The sequence below is a fragment of the Globicephala melas genome, chromosome 9 (genome assembly GCF_963455315.2).
Source record: "Globicephala melas chromosome 9, mGloMel1.2, whole genome shotgun sequence".
NCBI lineage: Eukaryota > Metazoa > Chordata > Mammalia > Artiodactyla > Delphinidae > Globicephala > Globicephala melas.
The window spans coordinates 32,558,431-32,576,582 of record NC_083322.1 but is presented as its reverse complement, the minus strand read 5'-3'; the positions used below and the strand labels follow the sequence as shown (position 1 = coordinate 32,576,582).

General features: G+C 39.3%; 1 protein-coding gene across 1 annotated transcript in view; it reads left to right on the top strand.

Annotated features, from left to right (window-relative positions):
* MET (MET proto-oncogene, receptor tyrosine kinase) overlaps nucleotides 1-18,152 on the top strand; it is a 128,359-nt gene that overhangs the window by 104,728 nt on the left and 5,479 nt on the right. Inside the window, exons 15-19 of the mRNA XM_030857616.2 lie at nucleotides 2,626-2,856; nucleotides 4,778-4,858; nucleotides 7,537-7,718; nucleotides 10,669-10,778; nucleotides 11,974-12,139. Coding sequence (XP_030713476.1) covers nucleotides 2,626-2,856; nucleotides 4,778-4,858; nucleotides 7,537-7,718; nucleotides 10,669-10,778; nucleotides 11,974-12,139 — 770 coding nt within the window. The remainder of the gene's footprint in view (nucleotides 1-2,625; nucleotides 2,857-4,777; nucleotides 4,859-7,536; nucleotides 7,719-10,668; nucleotides 10,779-11,973; nucleotides 12,140-18,152) is intronic.

Genomic DNA, 18,152 nt, shown 5'->3' with positions numbered 1-18,152 from the left:
CTCAAACATTTAAATTATACTTTTAGCCCTCCTTTGAAGGATTCTCAATGAACTGTTAGTACTCAGCTTTTTACCCACAGCATCCCAGGACTTGAATATATTTTGAGTCTTATCCAATAAAAACCTTCAATTATGCTATTTAAAAGGGAGGGTTAACATCATCTGTTTTGCAAAACATTAGACCTAATAATTGTCAGATTAGCCAGAGCATTTCACATTGTTTTATTTAAAATCTCCTGGTAAAAGCAAAATGTCTGTATTGTATCTGCTCCATTATCTTTAGAAGTTACAGGACGTGAGTCAAGTACAAGCATTTTCCTGGTTGAATATTTACCAGTGGATAAATAAAATGAGTCACAGACAGTTGAGGATACTGCAAAACTTAGAAGTTGCTCATCAAAACAAGTACAAGAGCAATGAGTCACTTACCATTTTAACTTTTTCAGCACTTACTGCCTCTTAACTTTTTCAAGTTTATGTTAGTTCTATAGAGATGTTCTATAGACACTGTTAGTATTGTCTTTTCCCCCATGACTCCCTTTACCTTTAAGAATCCAAGCCCTTAACAACATGGACAAATCAAATCCAGTTTATAGTTTTGAAATTTAGATCTGTTTATTATTTTATATTCACATTTAAAGGCTCTAATTTGAGATCTTTAAAATTCACAAGTAATTTTTTTAAAGAAGCACATTTAATCTTCCTTCAACCTCATTACTCACCAGACCTCTGTCATCATTGCTAAGAAACTTGAGTTTCATCCTCTTTCCTACATTGAACCTACTCCTTGGAGATATGGAAAAATAAAATAGGCAAAAGAAAGTTATCCAGATAGAATAATGAGGAAATGCACAGCCAGCACCTAATAAAGAGGCACCTACAGAGCTTCTCTCTCTGTGTGCGGTGGGGACAGCATCCTTATCAGTCTTTCATGCAGACCTAGAATTCTCTGTGTGTCAGACCAGAATCACACACTGATGGTTTAAATTGGTTTGTGTGCATGTTTGAACTTAGCCCAAGGGTCAGTACAATTTCTATGCCAGAGGATTTTTTCCTGTGCCTCGTCAAGGATTTCCCTTAATCTCTGCACCTCTGAAAATTTAGAACCCTGATCTCTAGGTGCAAAGGTTTGAGAAGTGAAGACAAAGGAACTGAGTTTAGAGAGGTTCATCCGCATTTCCATCCCCTAGGAAAGGTTTGGAAACCCTGACTCTGGAATTAAAGGAACAGACACCCAGCTAGGCGCCTTCCTTCCCTTACCCATCCAACATCTCAAGCACTCCCCTGATGTTCTACATCCTTCTTTTAAGGTTGCATCTGTCTCATTTCCAGCTAGTGATTACTATAACTACAGGTGGTCCCAAAGCTTTTCTGGAACCACTGTTGAAATTTACTGCTCTGGCCAAATTGATGTATTAACCAAACTTCCAACGTGGCAGATACTAAACATGTTTAAGTGGGCTTAGGAATACTTAGGGTACCATCAACTTTCTTTTTAATGATCCTCTCTTAAGTTCTGATTTTCCTGCTCCTTTGCAAAGGAGCTTTTTGTGCTAATGCGGACCCCCTCATAAGCCTCTCCCCTCTCCCTGTGTTATATACTAATACATTTCAATACCCAGTTAGTCTTCAAGTCAGTTGCTGCCAGTATAATGCCCTCTCCTTGACATGTATGCATTCCCTTTGGAAAGGGCGAAGCAACTGGTGGCTTTTTTGCCTTATCTGGCATTAAGAAATGTATTCTCAGCCCCATAATTCCCTACCCCTGAAATGGAAAAGTTTCACCTAGAAAAAGGGAACCTTGCTTGAGGCTCTTACCGTTTTGGTTATAAAGATCAATTTACAAGGAATGCTGATCTGATCCCTTTCCAAGTGTCCTCAAGTAAGCAGTGAGAATGGCACACTAACCCAATTCTAATCTGCTTTCTCTAAAGAGTGATAACACTAGATCTGCTGCCATCACCACAGTATGGAGAACTTACCACAAATGTGAAAAACTTTCAATTTTGAAATTTTAGCCATTGCATATTTCTAGTCGTTTGTGTGTATGGGTGTATATTTATATAGAGAGATATAGATATATAATATTTCACTTTACATATTTTTCATTGACCAGGAATCCACATAGGTTTTGAGCAATACTAATTCATTCCATTAATAAACACTAGTCTCTCAAAAGGCATCTTTTTTCATTTTCTTATAGTTGAGTTGGATTTTTGTGGGAGCCAGGCAGTTGCTTACTATTTTTGCTGCTTTGCATTCTTAAGAATATAGTATATTAAAAAACAAATCTCAAGCTTGGGTTTTTGCTATACCTAAAAAGAGAAATGTCTAAGGAAATGAAGAGGGAAAACAAGCTTTCAAAGTTACTGCTTAATATTCTTACAAGAGAATCAATAATTTTTTTTTTAAACACGCACACGCATACCTGTATCTTTTCCCAATTTTATTAAACCAATTCCTTTGTAAGGGTTTTTCCTAGCCTCATTCAATGATACAACCATCATTTCTTTAAATTTAAATTTAAACTTTGGTTTTGTTATTAATTCAGTTTGCTGCCCCTGTTGCAGTCCCCACTAAGTGAGGTTTCACTATTGTTTCTAATAATTTTGCTTTATCTTGCAGACCAGTTTCCTAACTCATCTCAGAATGGGTCATGCAGACAAGTGCAGTATCCTCTGACAGACCTATCCCCCATCCTAACTAGTGGGGACTCTGATATATCCAGTCCATTACTGCAAAATACTGTCCACATTGACCTCAGTGCTCTAAATCCAGAGCTGGTCCAGGCAGTTCAGCACGTAGTGATTGGGCCAAGCAGCCTGATTGTGCATTTCAATGAAGTCATAGGAAGAGGTAAGTATTTCCACTCAACTTTTTGTTAAACACGATTTTCCAGTAAGCATTTTATCTTCTGCCTTTGCAGATTAGGAATTAGACAATGGTGAAAGCAACTGACAGAACAGTGATAACAAGTGCACTTGATTTCTGTTCTGCAGACATACAGCCCTGCAAATCACATCCATGGGGATTTGTCCCTGTGCATGGAGACAACTTGATAATCTCCCAAACGTATTAGAAATAAATCACATTCCTCCCTCACCTTTTTCATAATGACAACTATAATTTCTTGAAACGTGCCTTTTACTTCCTTCTAAAAATCATTCTGTTAAGTTCCAATATTTTTACTCCTCTCTCCTTCCAGTCTTTCTCTACCCTGAGAATAGTGACTAACTCTATGAAGTCCTGGTTTATAGCAATTTGTATACTGCTGGACAGCATCAGGAGACAGGGAATTTATAGCCTTCCCTTGATCTGAAGCAACATACATCATCACTACAATGCACTCCAATTCCTTTATACAAAGAGGAATGAATATTTGTAATAAGCCAGCCAAAGCAGCAATAACAGCTAGCGTGTACAGTATTTGAGGAAATATTGAGCAGGAAAAGAAACCAACCGGAAGCCAGGAAATGAACTCCACTCTTCCCTTTTTTTCTAAAAAGCTTTTACCTTTAATACTGAATGGCCTCTGATCCCTTTTTATTCAGTGTGCGCTGCAAGAGGTAGCAGAGACATCAGCCAGCATGATGCAGAAGAAGCTGATGGGACAATTTGCCTTTTGTGTTCACGAGGCCTTCCCATTTTCCTGTGAAAGCATCAACACATTCCTCTATCGCATACTCCAGATTTTAATCCTTAGCATGCTCCCCTTCCCAAGTAGCAGCTTCGCTGTTAACAAACGTGTTTCACATCAGAGTAATATATAGTTCTTTTACCAGCCTGTAAATCGTAGTAATTGTACCAGTTTTAGAGTGTGTGGCTTCACTAATTATGTTCTAATTCTACATATTGTAAAATTAGTATTTTATCATGAAAGGTGCTAAAAATGGCAATTATCTCTCTTATAAAGTAAAAATCATGAATGATTCTATAAGTATTAACTATTATTTATTTATATGCTTTCCCCAGTAGAACGTGAGCCCTCAAGAGCATTTATTTAGTCATCTTTGCATTACAAGAGAGTAGACTAATGCCCAACACTCACATGCTAGGCACTCGGGGGTCTTGGCCAGCTGGACAACTTAATGACTTACACAGCTATCAGACATTTGGCACCTCTGGGGAAAATTACTGCCACTGGATGAAAGGCTACCATTGGGAAAGTGATGTGGCTAAAACCAGAGAACTAGATGAAATGACTCAGAGTGAATTTGCTTCATTTGGGCGATTGCCTTTCAGTTTCTGCCAACCTGGATTACAAACTAACTGGTGACTAAAGGGGGAAATCCTTATTCTGTAATGCTAATCTTATTTCTAATGGTGACATTTTTATTTCATTTCAGTTTATTGGAATATAGGGAGCTTATTTTATTGTATTTCTTTATGTGGGTAAAACTTCATTTTTCATATTTAAAAGATGTTATTTGATCCTTAAAACTAATGTTTCTTTTACGAGGCAGATGTTACTCCTGTTTTCAGTGGTTCCACTGTGGTTGAATATTTTATTATGTTAACCTTTAATAACAGTTACATCACCTAAATATTTGCCATGTATTAAATAATCATATTGCTTGTATCTTTGGGTGAAATTAATTACGTATACATATTTCACAAACACACACAAATAGTGGCATTGTTAATCAAAAGCATAAGAAACAATGCACTTTTTTTCCATGTAGGAAGAAAAGAGAAATGAAGATCATGAAGAGCTTAATAAATAATATCGCACAATTAAAAGTAATGTGGCACTAACCAAGTTCCCTCTTTCATGTAGGACATTTCGGGTGTGTATATCATGGGACTTTGTTGGACAACGATGATAAGAAAATTCACTGTGCTGTGAAATCCTTGAATAGTAAGTTATATTTTATTTAACAGTGGAGTACACTTTCGTGGTTTGCAAACTAATAAATAGTTCATAATAAAACGTTGATTTACACTCTCCCTTGTGGAAAAATCAGCAGCTGCTGGAATTATGGATCTAATCCTGAAAATTCGTTTGATCTAAATTCTTATTGATGGGACTTCCCTGGTGGTGCAGTGGTTAAGAATCTGCCTGCCAATGCAGGGGACACGGGTTCAAGCCCTGGTCCGGGAAGATCCCACATGCCGCGGAGCAACTAAGCCCGTGTGCCACAACTACTGAGACTGTGCTCTAGAGCCTGCAGCCACAACTACTGAAGCCCGTGCGCCTAGAGCCCATGCTCCGCAACAAGAGAAGCCACCGCAATGAGAAGCCCGCGCACCGCAATGAAGAGCAGTCCCCACTGGCCACAACTAGAGAAAGCCCGCATGCAGCAACGAAGACCCAACGCAGCCAAAAATTTTAAAAATATATATATATATATATAAATTTATTTTAAAAAATTCTTATTGAAATGTTTCCTCAGAAATTATCCCTCAGAGCCCTCATAAGTAAGAATGAAGGAGAAATGAGGTTCTTGGATGAGCCTAAGTATCATTTAAGTATGTTTGGCTTATAATATTTGTCTTTCAAGTGATATTTATGGAAACTATGGGAAGCATGTTGGCACATACAGTAATAATGACTCATTTTACCCAGAGACATTACTATAATTATTTTTTAACCATGACTTCCATCAAAAAGATAAAAAATGAAATAAGAAAACAGGAAAAAAATATGCCAGCAGAAAATTGAAAAATTGTAAATGTGGTAATATCTCATTTATCCACATTTTTGGTGAATGAGGTATTCCACATAAATGTACTTCCTTAACAAGTGATACTTACCCTCTTTTAGTGCTAGACATATATTTTTTAATATTATCTGCTATTGAGAAAATCTTTTTAAAATGGAATGCATACTCTTTTTAAGAAGCAGGGAATGCTGGAGTTACTCAGTTTTCCTGGGTCTCTCCCATGTATGCATGTTATTAAACTTTGCTTAAAAAAAAAGAGAAAAGAAACATGGAATGCTTCCAAACATAAACTAAGACTTTATTAATGACCCAGAGCCATAATTATGGCATAAATTACTGTCTTGTACAACCCAATATACTCCTCATACTAGAGCTTTCCTGGCTCCACCTTTGCTGACAGGTCTCACATGTCAGGTCAGTGTGCTTGCCTTTTCTACCCCCATTTCTAAATTTCTGCTCATAGTTTGAGGCAGCCTGAAAAAATGTTAACAAGATATATTACAGATTTATATTGGAATTAATAAGCATTCAATGCGCACGTGAAAGGTTTTCTTACAAGATACATTATTGCCAGAAATATTTCAGCTTTTTTAAACATAAATCTCCATGCTGAGCAGTGTTCTGTATGGTTCATTTTTTTGAAAGGCTAACCACAAGGTAATTAAAGGGACAGTTTATATGAAATCTAACTACAAACTGTGATGGATTAAGTATAATTGTCAATAAGTTTGCCTCACTAAAGAGTACCCCTGCCAGTTGTACTCAGAACAGTCCTAATGCCAACAAATCTTTCTCTGTCCCTGGTGTGTGCTGATCTCTGTTTGGTCCAGATGGACTTCCAGGTCTTGGAATGCATTGCATTTGTAGAAGAATATCATCACTGACACTGATACTAATCAGATTAATAAATTAAAGGTTGTTAACTCTTTATTAGTGCTGACTATTGTCAGGCCCTCGGGATATCTATCTGGAAATGATTAGAAACTATTATAACAAAATAGTCTACTTAGATACCATAGACAACGTTTGGTCTTCAAATCCTCCTACTCCAGGGATTGGAAAACTATGGCCTGCTGCCCGTTTTCATAAATAAAGTTTATTGAGACTCAGCCACTATTGTCTGTGGCTGCTTTTGCGCTGCAATGGCAAGAGTTGAGTATTTGCAACAGAGACCATAAGGCTTACAAAGCCAAAAATATTTACTATCTGGCCCTTTACAGAAAAGTTTGCCAACCCCTGCCCTAGACAATCACTACAGAAATGGACTGGCCTGCTTCTGTCTCCTTTTTCTGTAAGAGACAAACTATGGTTCTGCATGAGACAAACAGATTGCTAGACTCTTACAAAAACAGGTACAGGTGGTGACTTAAAGGTGTAGCACAGGGACTTCCCTGGTGGCGCAGTGGTTAAGAATCCACCTGCCAATGCAGGGGACACAGGTTCGAGCCCTGGTCCGGGAAGATCCCACATGCTGTGGAGCAACTAAGCCCGTGCACCACAACTACTGAGCCCACATGCCACAACTACTGAAGCCCGCACACCTAGAGCCCATTCTCCGCAACAAGAAAAGTCATTGCAATGAGAAGGCTGTGCACCGCAATGAAGAGCAGCCCCTCCTCGCCAAAACTAGAGAAAGCCCGCGCGCATCAATGAAGACCCAACGCAGCCAAAAATAAAATTTAAAAAAAAAAAAAAGTGCAGCACAGGTGACATCATTCACTCAGAAGTATTGTAAAGAAACACTCTGATGATAAGGCATCAGGGCAAGATGTAGCCCAATGGTTTTACATTCCATTGCTCTCCCTCTCTGAACTTGACAAAGTAATCGTTGTCCCTGTAATGAGGTTAATGTCTCCACTGCTGGCTTTCTCAGGAATCACTGACATAGGAGAAGTTTCCCAATTTCTGACCGAGGGAATCATCATGAAAGATTTTAGTCATCCCAATGTTCTCTCGCTCTTGGGAATCTGCCTTCGAAGTGAGGGGTCTCCACTGGTGGTCCTACCATACATGAAACATGGGGATCTTCGAAATTTCATTAGAAATGAGACTCACGTAAGTATATTACCAAACTTACTAATTCATGAACTAGCTGTAAGCCAGCGAGTCTTCCAAAATGTGCCTGTTCTGAACCTTTTTAAAAGCTTTTAGCCAAAGAAGCACATATAAAATGTTTGCACCATTCAAATGGACAGAGGCCAATTCAATTCACTGGTTCCTCAAAATCCTCTATCCTAGTAGGAAGATAGTGATATTTAGAAGGGTCTCCTGGGGGCAGTGATTCTTACCTGCACTACAACATCCTTGCTGTACCATCTGCTGGATAGGTACTCATCTTTGAGTACCTACTATATGCCAGAAAAAGTACCACACAGGAGACGTAGAGCCAGAATGAGCCTCAGCTTTCAAAGAGTTTTAACCCTAGAAGGAAGAAATACATCGAAAATTAATTATAAATGGGTCTCTTACTATTTTTCAAGCTTGCCACCCACTCTTCTACCTCAGGACCTTTGCACTTGCTATTCTCTCTGCCTGGACTACTCTTCCCCAAAATATCCACATATCTCAGTCATCAACTTCAGCTTTTTGCTGTAATGTCATCTTCAAAATGAAGCTTCCCTGACCTGTCTGAAGTTGCAGCTGACCACCACACCCTCATGCCCTCTTTCTTGCTCCTCTCCACTGCTTTGTTTTTCTTCATCACACTTACCCTCATATCATACACTAGGCCTGAGTTATCCAATACTGTGGCCACAAGCCACACGTGAATGTGGCTAGTCCAAATTGAGATGTGCTGTAAGTATAGAATACATCCCAGGTTTTGAATATTTAGTATAAAAAAAGAAAGTAAAATATCTCATCAATAATTGTTTATACTGATTACATGTTGAAATGATATTTGGGATGTGCTGGGTTGAAAATATATTGTGAAAATTAATTTTGCTTGTTTCTTTTTAATTTTTTAATGTGACTATTAGAAAAATTTTAATTACATATGTGGCTTGTATTATATTTCTATTGAACAGTGCTCTACTAGGCAATAAATAAATAATATATGTATACACACACACACACACACACACACACACACATCCCATTAGAATTCAAGCACATGAGGGTAGCTAATTTTGTTCACTGCTGTAGCAGTAACACCTAAAATAGTGTTTGGCACATAGACTCTCAGGAGATATTTGTTGAATGAATGAGCTCAGGGTTACAAAAGAGGTTCTTAGATGCTTGCAAATGAGGGTTTTCTAAGTGACATTTATGCTGGTTCCTAAAGGCTGAGCAAACAATGGCCAGGCCAGGACCAGGGAGGGAAGAAGGAGTCTCCAGAACTGAAGTCACAGATGGCCCCTGGCTGCTTCTTGGCTCCTGTGATCAGGCCTCTTTGGGAGTTACGGAGTAGCTTTACTCTTGATCAACAGCTTCATAAACATGAGGTCAGGTTCTCGGAGGAAATAAGCTCTAGGACAGTAAAGAAATATTTTGCATTCAGTCAAAAGAATAAAATATTCCCTGGCAGTGAATTTTTGCAAATAAGATGAATTTACCTTACAAAGCACAGAGCTTTGGCCTTACCATACCCACTTTTCCACTCTAACTCTTGCCATTACCCTGATGAGTTCATCTGGTTGGATATGCCATCTTCTCTAGGTATTATTCCCCCAGGGTTAAAGCATGATAGAGATTTCCTATTATACAATATCATGGCCTTTTATAGTCCAAGGAGTCTATACTTATTACAACCACTAACAGATATGTCTTAGAGAAGCCTAAAACACAGGAAATGGCCTCTCCACATGCTGTATGCATTAAGGAGGGCTGTAGCCCTCCTTTCAGAGTCCCCACTGTCTGCCTCTTAAGTTCACAAACTCCACAGTGGCTGCTGAAGAAGAGATATCCTGTTCCTGATGGCCAGGCACCAGTAGGGCTATCAGCCACAGTGACATCTATGTGATTTCAGATACAGTTCTCATAGGTACTAAAGGCATTACTCTGTCCATCCAATTTTGTGTGTTGAGCTTATGGAGAATGAGATTTCCTGTTCTCTGTTGGGTCCAGGCCACTGGTGCTTCAGTACCAGTAGGAGGGCTTCTGATGTGATTGATTTCACTACAGTGTGGGCTTTGGAGTCTAACAGATTTAGGTTAAAACCCTAACTCCACAACTTAGCATCTGAGTGGTTTGGGGTGATGTATTTTTCTGGGAACATCCTTGTATTAACCGTGTATTTCTGATGCTCTGACTTGTGGGGACATGCTGACCCTGGAGAGACTGCCCCTCCCAGGACTAGCAAATTCCCAGAGGTATTAAACAACTCACCTTCAAAGAGCATGCCTTTCATCACCAAACCAACCACTCCAGAGCCCATACCCCAGCCACCTCCTTTAAAGTGCTCTCACACTCTGGGACATTATCCACCTGCCCTGATCACTTCAAGACCAGGTACCAGACTACTAGGGACAGTCCCTATACCCCAGAGCCCACTGAAATTATTCAAACCAGCCAATTGTAAGCCTGCTTCACCCATTCCTTCCCACAGAAACCACAATACAGACTCTTGCTTGTGTTTTCCCCTTGCTCCCTCTGCCTCCTTATTAACCAACCCTGGTGCTTCCCTGAGTGGCCTTGTATGATATGGCATGCCTCCTTCTCTTGGGAGTTGTGAGTAACAGCCTTTTCGATGGCAGTTGTTCCCATCTGCTGGCCTTACCACACCTAAATAATAATAAAACCTACATTTTAAAACACCTCCAGTTCCCCATCTGGAAAATGGAGCCCATATCACAGACGTGAGTATATAAGGATTAGCCAGAGTTTATAAAGACATCTAGCCTGGTACTTTGCAAATAACAGATACTTAATAAATTATTGCTGTTATCAACAGGGCACAAGTTATTATTTGAAACAAGGTCATTCTTACAAACATTTCATAATTCTGAGCTCATAGCTAGAACAGTAAATGCTTAGTTTATGCGTTTCCAATTCTCTTTGATTACAGAACCCCACTGTGAAAGATCTTATTGGCTTTGGTCTTCAAGTAGCCAAAGGCATGAAATACCTTGCAAGCAAAAAGTTTGTCCACAGAGACTTGGCTGCAAGAAACTGTATGTAAGTAGAAGAATCTCTGTGCCTGCAGTCCAAATTAAGTGACAAGTAGGAATCTGTTTTCCACTGTTCAAGGCTAGAGAGGATGTTTTCTCTTCTCATGCAAAAGTCCGTTAGTTCCGTTACAGTTTTAAATCGATATGTAAGCACTGGGGATGTAGGTGGGGCTTTCAGGCTTTATCAAACAGAATTTAAAAGGAATTCTCCAGAGGGGGTCTTAAACAGCTGTTGTGTGCTCTTGCTTTTCTTTTTCCTTCCCACCCATAGCCCCCAGTGTTGTGGTTTCACACTGCATTAGTTTTTGGGAGGGAGAATTTGATCTTCAGCATTTTGCAGTGAAAAGGAGAGGGCTGGTAACACAAATACCAACATATTGTAACTTCCCAAGAGTGGATTTGAAGTCAGCCTGCAGAAACCCTACCAAAAATGGTATTTGGGAATGAATATACAAAGAACTTTATTTGTGTCTGTCTGCCTGGGCTGTATAATACAACAGTCAACAGTTTGTAGTTGATTTGTGCTTTCCCTTACATGGCACTGATTCATGGCTCATGGTACGTGTGAATGAAAGAACTGTGCTATTAATTTCCTACCTTGGTTTTGGTCAATGTAACAACATAAAAGCCAGCTTAAACAAAAGGTACATAGCCTCAGATAGAAGAAATTGATTTTTGTTGAACCTTGCTGTTTTCCTAGATGCTTTACTGTGTATCGTTTTTCTCTGTTACCTCACTGGCGGAACATAAGAGTTGTACGTACTAGCCTAGCCCACTGAGAATGAAAAAGGAAAATAACAGTCCCCTCTCATATCTCCCCCATAAAACTAAGTATTGCTAATAAGCTGGCAAGTGAAAATTAGTGATTGCTTTGGGTAGTCAGTTGGCATACTCGATTTAGCAACCAAGGAAAGCTGGGAGGGTGGCCAATTTTACTACTTCTCCAGATCTACATGAAAGCAAAAAAGATTTTCTTATGCCGCATCATTTATAATCTCTTTCCTTGGTCTGTTGAATTTAAAATGGAAATGTCAAGAATTCCATTGTAATTTAGTGTTAGTCAAAACAGGCCAGATGAAGCCCTCCCTTCAGAAGTTATGGATTTCAAATACTGAAGTCCCTTATTCTAATCTTTAGAGGTTCAGCATCACTGTAAATTATTCTATTTCAGCCACCAGTAATAATTTTTGTTCTTTCTGTAGGCTGGATGAAAAATTCACTGTCAAAGTTGCTGATTTTGGCCTTGCCAGAGACGTGTATGATAAGGAATACTATAGCGTACACAACAAAACAGGTGCAAAACTGCCGGTGAAGTGGATGGCTTTAGAGAGCCTGCAAACTCAGAAATTTACCACCAAGTCAGATGTGGTAATGTATTGATCACCCCAACCTCCTCTTTTACTTTCATACCTAACTTTTTTAGTAGTTTTATGGGAACTTAATTTTTTATTAATTAATTTATTTATTTCTATTTTTGGCTGCGTTGGGTCTTCGTTGTTGCACGCAGGCTTTCTCTAGTTGCTGTGAGCAGGGGCCTCTCTTCGGTGTGGTGCATGGGCCTCTCATTGCGGTGGCTTCTCTTGTTGCGGAGCATGGGCTCTAGGCACGCGGACTTCAGTAGTTGTGGCATGTGGGCTCAGTAGTTGTGGCGCACAGGCTTAGTTGCTCCGCGGCATGTGGGATCTTCCCGGGCCAGGGCTCGAACATGTGTCCCCTGCATTGGCAGTGGGATTCTTAACCACCGCACCACCAGGGAAGTCCCAGGAAGTTAATTAAAAAAAAAAAAAGATACCTTCAGCACCACTAATTTCAGTTTTCTTCAGAAGTAAAAACGGGCTTGACTGTCTAACAGGTACCCATAGTATGTTTCCATAAATTCATTCATTTATTCGGAAACATTTGTCCAGAAGAATAGCATGTTAAGTCCTTGGGAAGCCCAGAGCTGAACCAGATATGAACCCTGTCCTCCAGGAGCTTTTGCTCAGCAGGAATGGGAAGGCATGTCCGTCACTAACTCACACAAAGTAGACTGGGATTAGTCCAGCCACTCATAGCTCAAGGGCAGAAGAAGCTGTAACTGAGGCACGTCTAGCAGTGTGGGCCTAGCTAGAAAAGTGCCCTCCTTTATCTGCAATGGTCATCCTCCTGTCACAGAACAAGCTTCTAAAGGCGTGCACCTGAGCTATGAGGGTAGGCAAGACCATGGGCAGACTCACCTGGGCAGCCAAATCTACCACACTGCCCTTTCACCTGGTGGAGGAGGTGGTGCTTGAAATGGGCCTTAAAGGAGGATGGAAATGATGGACAATGAAAAAATGCCAATCCAGGTGAGGCAAATGGGCAGGAAAGTATACAGATCTGTAAAGTTCTAAGGAAACAGTAAGCAGCAGTGATTCAGCAAAAATAGAAGGCGCAAAGGGAACTTGTGAGACTAAATTGAGAAAAATATTTTCATAGTAGGTCATAGAGATCCTTGGAAAGCAAACTAGGGAGTCTGGAATTTATTCTCTGGCCATGTGGAAACATTAAAGTGAATCAGATTACACTACAGCCTTTCTTCATTCTGTAAGATGTTTTGAGAGGAGTAGATGCAGGAAGACAAAGTGAGAGGTAGAATTTGAAATAATATAGAAATTGTAAGAACAGAAAAGAGTTGGAAGGAAAGGCATCTCAGAGGTAGAATCAACAATATTTAGCAAGAAATTGATGAAAGTCAAAGCTGAGCAAAGTTATATACGGGTGCAATTACAAGTATGTGAAACAGAGGAGCAAAAGCCGGTTTAGGAGGAAAAATACCAATTGAACCTTGAACATATTGAGTTTGACTTGGGAGTAGGACAAACAGGCGAAGTGTCTGTCAGGCAGTTGGAAATGTGGATCTGCAGCTTGTACAAACTCTTTAGTTGTCTTAGTCAACTAGGGCTGCCATAACAAAGTATTACAGACTGGGTGGCTTAAACAATGGACATTTATTTTTCGCAGTTCTAGAGGGTAAAAGTGGGAAATCAGGGTGCCAGTGTGGTCAGCTTCCGGTGAGGAAAACACATGGCCACCTTTTCACTGTGCCTCATGCTAGGGAGAGAGCAAGAGTAAGCTCTCTGGTGTCTGTTCTTGTAAGGGCCCTAACCCCATCCTCATGACCTCATCTAAACCTAATTATCTCCCAAAGGCTCCACCTCCAAATACCATCACAATGGGAGTTGGAGTTTTAACATATGAATTTGGAAAGGGGGGACACAGTTCAATCCATAGCAGAGGACAAGGCTGGAAATAGGCTTTTGAAAGTCCAAATACAATTATTCAGAGGAACCTACATACATGAAGTAAGGGAGAAAAGGAGAGAGGTGGGAGACTCAGAGGAAGAGAAAGTTTCAAGAAGTAATGGGATATGGTCAGCAGAGTCCACTGCTACTCAGTGCACAAGAAAGGTCTTGGAAGCTGAGTGACCTAAGTGATTTGGTCCAGAGTGTGCTGAGGAGCCTGGGTGGTGGATGGAATATTCTATTTGCCTTTAATAAGTCAAGAGGACTATGATATGTGGAGTTAGAAAAATGTTAATGTCTCAGTCCTTGAGGATAACAACTGAAAACAGGAAAAGTGTTAACTGGTGACATCAGCAAACAAGATTGGGAGAAAATAACGTTAATGGAGGACATAGATTGCAAAAGAGAAAGGGTTGGCAGCTCTTAAGGTATAATAGGGGACCGGGATCTGAGTGCAGTGTCAGGAGGCGGGAAGTCATCTGCCTCCTCCCTGTGAATCAGCAAGAAAGAGAGGTGTGGCCTCTATTGGTAAGAGTTTCAAAGATGTTGTGGTCTTTAAGTGAAAGCAGAGTTTCAGTTCCTGAGGAAGTGGGAGAGTCATTAGAGAATAAGTTGAGGGTGACTGGGAGTCTTTTCAATGAGCAGGTGTCACAGGACAAGGTGGAGGAATGGGACTTCAAGGTGGATAAGATTGGTAAGAGGATGTGATAGCCCATGCTAGAGCTTAATGCCTGGGATTCTGATCCTAAAAGACTCTGAAAAAGATGAAAAAAGCAGGTGCTAGAGAGGTAGGCTTGAGGACACATTAATGATGGTGGCAAGTGAAGGCATAAGGTAGGGAGAATTAACTCATCCTCAAAGAACATACATTTCATCCAGACTTGACTACTGGTAAGAGCCAGAACCAGCTCTTACAACTCAATAAGAAGACAAAATAACCCATTTTTTAAAAATAGGCAAAAGATTACATAGATATTTACCACGGAGATGTATGAAGAGCTAGCTAATAAGCACTTGAAAAAATATGCCCACACAAAGACTTGCACATGAATGCTCACAGTAGTGTTATTCATAATGTCCAAAAACCAGAAGCGATTTTAATGTCCATCAACTGGCGAATGGGTATATAAAACATGGTATATCTATACAACAGAATAATACTATTCAGTAACATAGAGGAACCACTGATGCATGCTTCATCATGGATAAACCTCAGAAACATTGTATCAAGTTAAAGAAGGCAGACCCAAAATATTACACGTTGAATGATTCCATTTATGTGAAATTTCTAGAAAGAGGCAAAAGATTGAGACAGAAAACAGATCAGCGGTTGCCTGGGGCTGAAGGTGGGAGCGAAGATTGACTACCAGCAGGCATGAGGGAAGTTTCTGGGGTGTTGTAATTGATCTAAAACTGAATTGTGATGATACCTGCACAACTATATATAATTTGCTAAACATCCTCGACTGTACACTTACAATTGGCAAATTTTATGATATATAAATTATACCTCAGCAAAGTTATTAAAACAAAAGAAGCCTGATGAAATTTTGGATGCTCAAGGCAAGAGTTGGGATTCTGAGCTTTTTGACAACCCTGTACACACACTACTATCTCCACAAAAATACACGCACACTGCAGGGAGGTTTAACACTTCTTATAAAACAGCTGTCACTCAGATACTTGACTAGAAATTTACACAGGCTTCTATAGATACGAAGTGCTATGTCTTTCTCCCTCTTATTCAAAGCCACTATACTGTACTACATAAAGGGTGAACCTGAGTAATCCATACAGTGCTGCTTTGGAAAATGGTTATTGATTGCATGGATAAATTTGCATAAAGTTTCATTTCCAGGACAGCACAATCTTTTGAATGTTGACATGGAACATTTCCAAAAGCATGTAATAAACCTTATGTATGTTGAGACCTACAAGCAAAAACTTGCCTGTTTGTAGAAAGGTGTACTGTCTTGCAAATGCCAGATGGAGTTCAGCTAAAGTCTGAATACTCTTGAAGCCCTTTCCGACAAAATTGGAATGTCTCTATATGTGCAGTTATTCATACCCAGTATTACACAGTGTCTCACACTTAGTACAAATGCTTCCATTAAAGTCAATACTGACTTCTCAGTTGTTCAACCAACTGGCTTTTTCATCCTGCTTCACCATTCTGCAGTGTTTAATATCGTCAACTACTCCTCCCTTCTTGAAATTTCCTCCTTCTTTGGTTTCGGGGGACACTGTACCATCTTGTTTTCCTCCTGCTTTTAGGCTGTGTTTTCTTTACCTTGACAGCTTCTCTTTCTTCTCTCACAGCCTTACACACAACTCTCCCCCAGGATTTTGGTCCCCAGGTGTCAGCCTCTCTCAACGATTTCAACCATTCCCATCAAGGGTCCCCTTTGAATCTCTCTTCCTAGATATTTTCATTAGCAACACAAATTTACCATGTTCAAAGTCAAATTCTTTCCTGCCAACTGTCAGTGCCTCACTTCTTTATTTCTATTAATGGTATCACCATTGTGCAACATACCAATTCTTCACCCTTTTTATTGTGCAGTTCTTTAAGTTTTAAAGATTGCATACAGTTTTATATTCACCACCACAACAACCAGGATATGAAACAGTTTCATCATCCCGGAAAATTTCCTGTGCCTCTTTGTATTCAACCCCTGCCCTAATGCTAAGACCTGGAAACCACTGGTCTGTTTTCTGTCTCTATAGTTTTAACTTTTCTAGAATGTCATATAAATGGAATCATACAGTAAATATGAGTCTGTCTCCTTCACGTAGCATAATGTGTTTGAGAGGTATCAGTAGTATCAATGTATCAGTAGTTATTCCTTTTTTCATTGTGGCAAAAACATAAAATTGACCATCTTAACCATTTTTAAGGTACAGTACAGTAGTGTTAACTATATGCATATTGCTGTGCAACTGATCTCTAGAACTTCATCTTGCAAAACTGAAACGCTGTATCCACTGAACAACTCCATATTTCCCCCTCCCCCCAGCCTCTCTGGCAACCACCATTCTACTTTCTGTTTCTAACAGTTTGACTACTTTAGATACCTCATTATAAGTGAAATCATACAGTATTTGTATTTTTGTAACTGGTTTATTTCACTTAGTATAATGTCCTCAAGTTTCATCCATGTTGTAGCATATGACAGGATTTCCTTTTTTAAGGCTAAATAATACTCCATTGTGTGTATATACCACATTTTCTTCATCCGTTTATCTGTCAATGGACATTTAGATTGCTTCTGTCTCTTGGCTACTATGAATAATGTTGCTGTGAACATGGGTGTGCAAATATCTTTTCTAGATACTGATTTAATTTCCTCTGAATATATATACCCAGAAGTAGGCTTTCTGGATCATATGGTAATTTTATTTTTAATTTTTTGAATACTCTTTTCCATAGCAGAATAATTCACTCCTTTTTATTCCTAAGTAGTATTCCATTGTGCAGATGTCCCACATTGTGTTTATCCATTCACTGCTTGAAGGACATTTGCGTTCTTTCCTGTTTTAGGCAATTGCTTATACATAAGTATAACTGCTGTAACATTTGCTTAAAGGTTTTCGTGTGAACACAATTTTTACTTCTTTTGAGTAGATATCTAGAAGTAAGATTACTGGGTTGTAAGTTAAGTGTATGTTTAATTTTATGAGAAGCTGCCAACTGTTCCACAGTGCCAGTATCATTTTATATCCCTAACAATAATATATAAGAGTTCTAGTTGTTCAGCATCCTCACCAGCATTTACCATTTTCAGTATGTGGGATTTTAGCCATTCTAATAGATTGTAGTGGCGTCTAATTTTCTTTTTAATCTGTATTTCCCAAATAACTAATGATGTTAAACGTCTCTTCATGTGCTTATTTGCCATCCTTATTCCACCTTTTGTGAAACGTCTACTCAAGTCTTTTCCCCATTTTTTAAGTTTCAGAATTTATTTTCTGGTGTTTTTTAAATTGGGTTGTTTGTTATTTTACTGTTGAGTTGAGAGTTCTTTATATATTCTGGATACAGGTACATGTTATCAGATATGTGTTTTTACCAATATATTTTTCTAGTCTTTGGCTTGCCTTTTCATTTTTTTAATGGT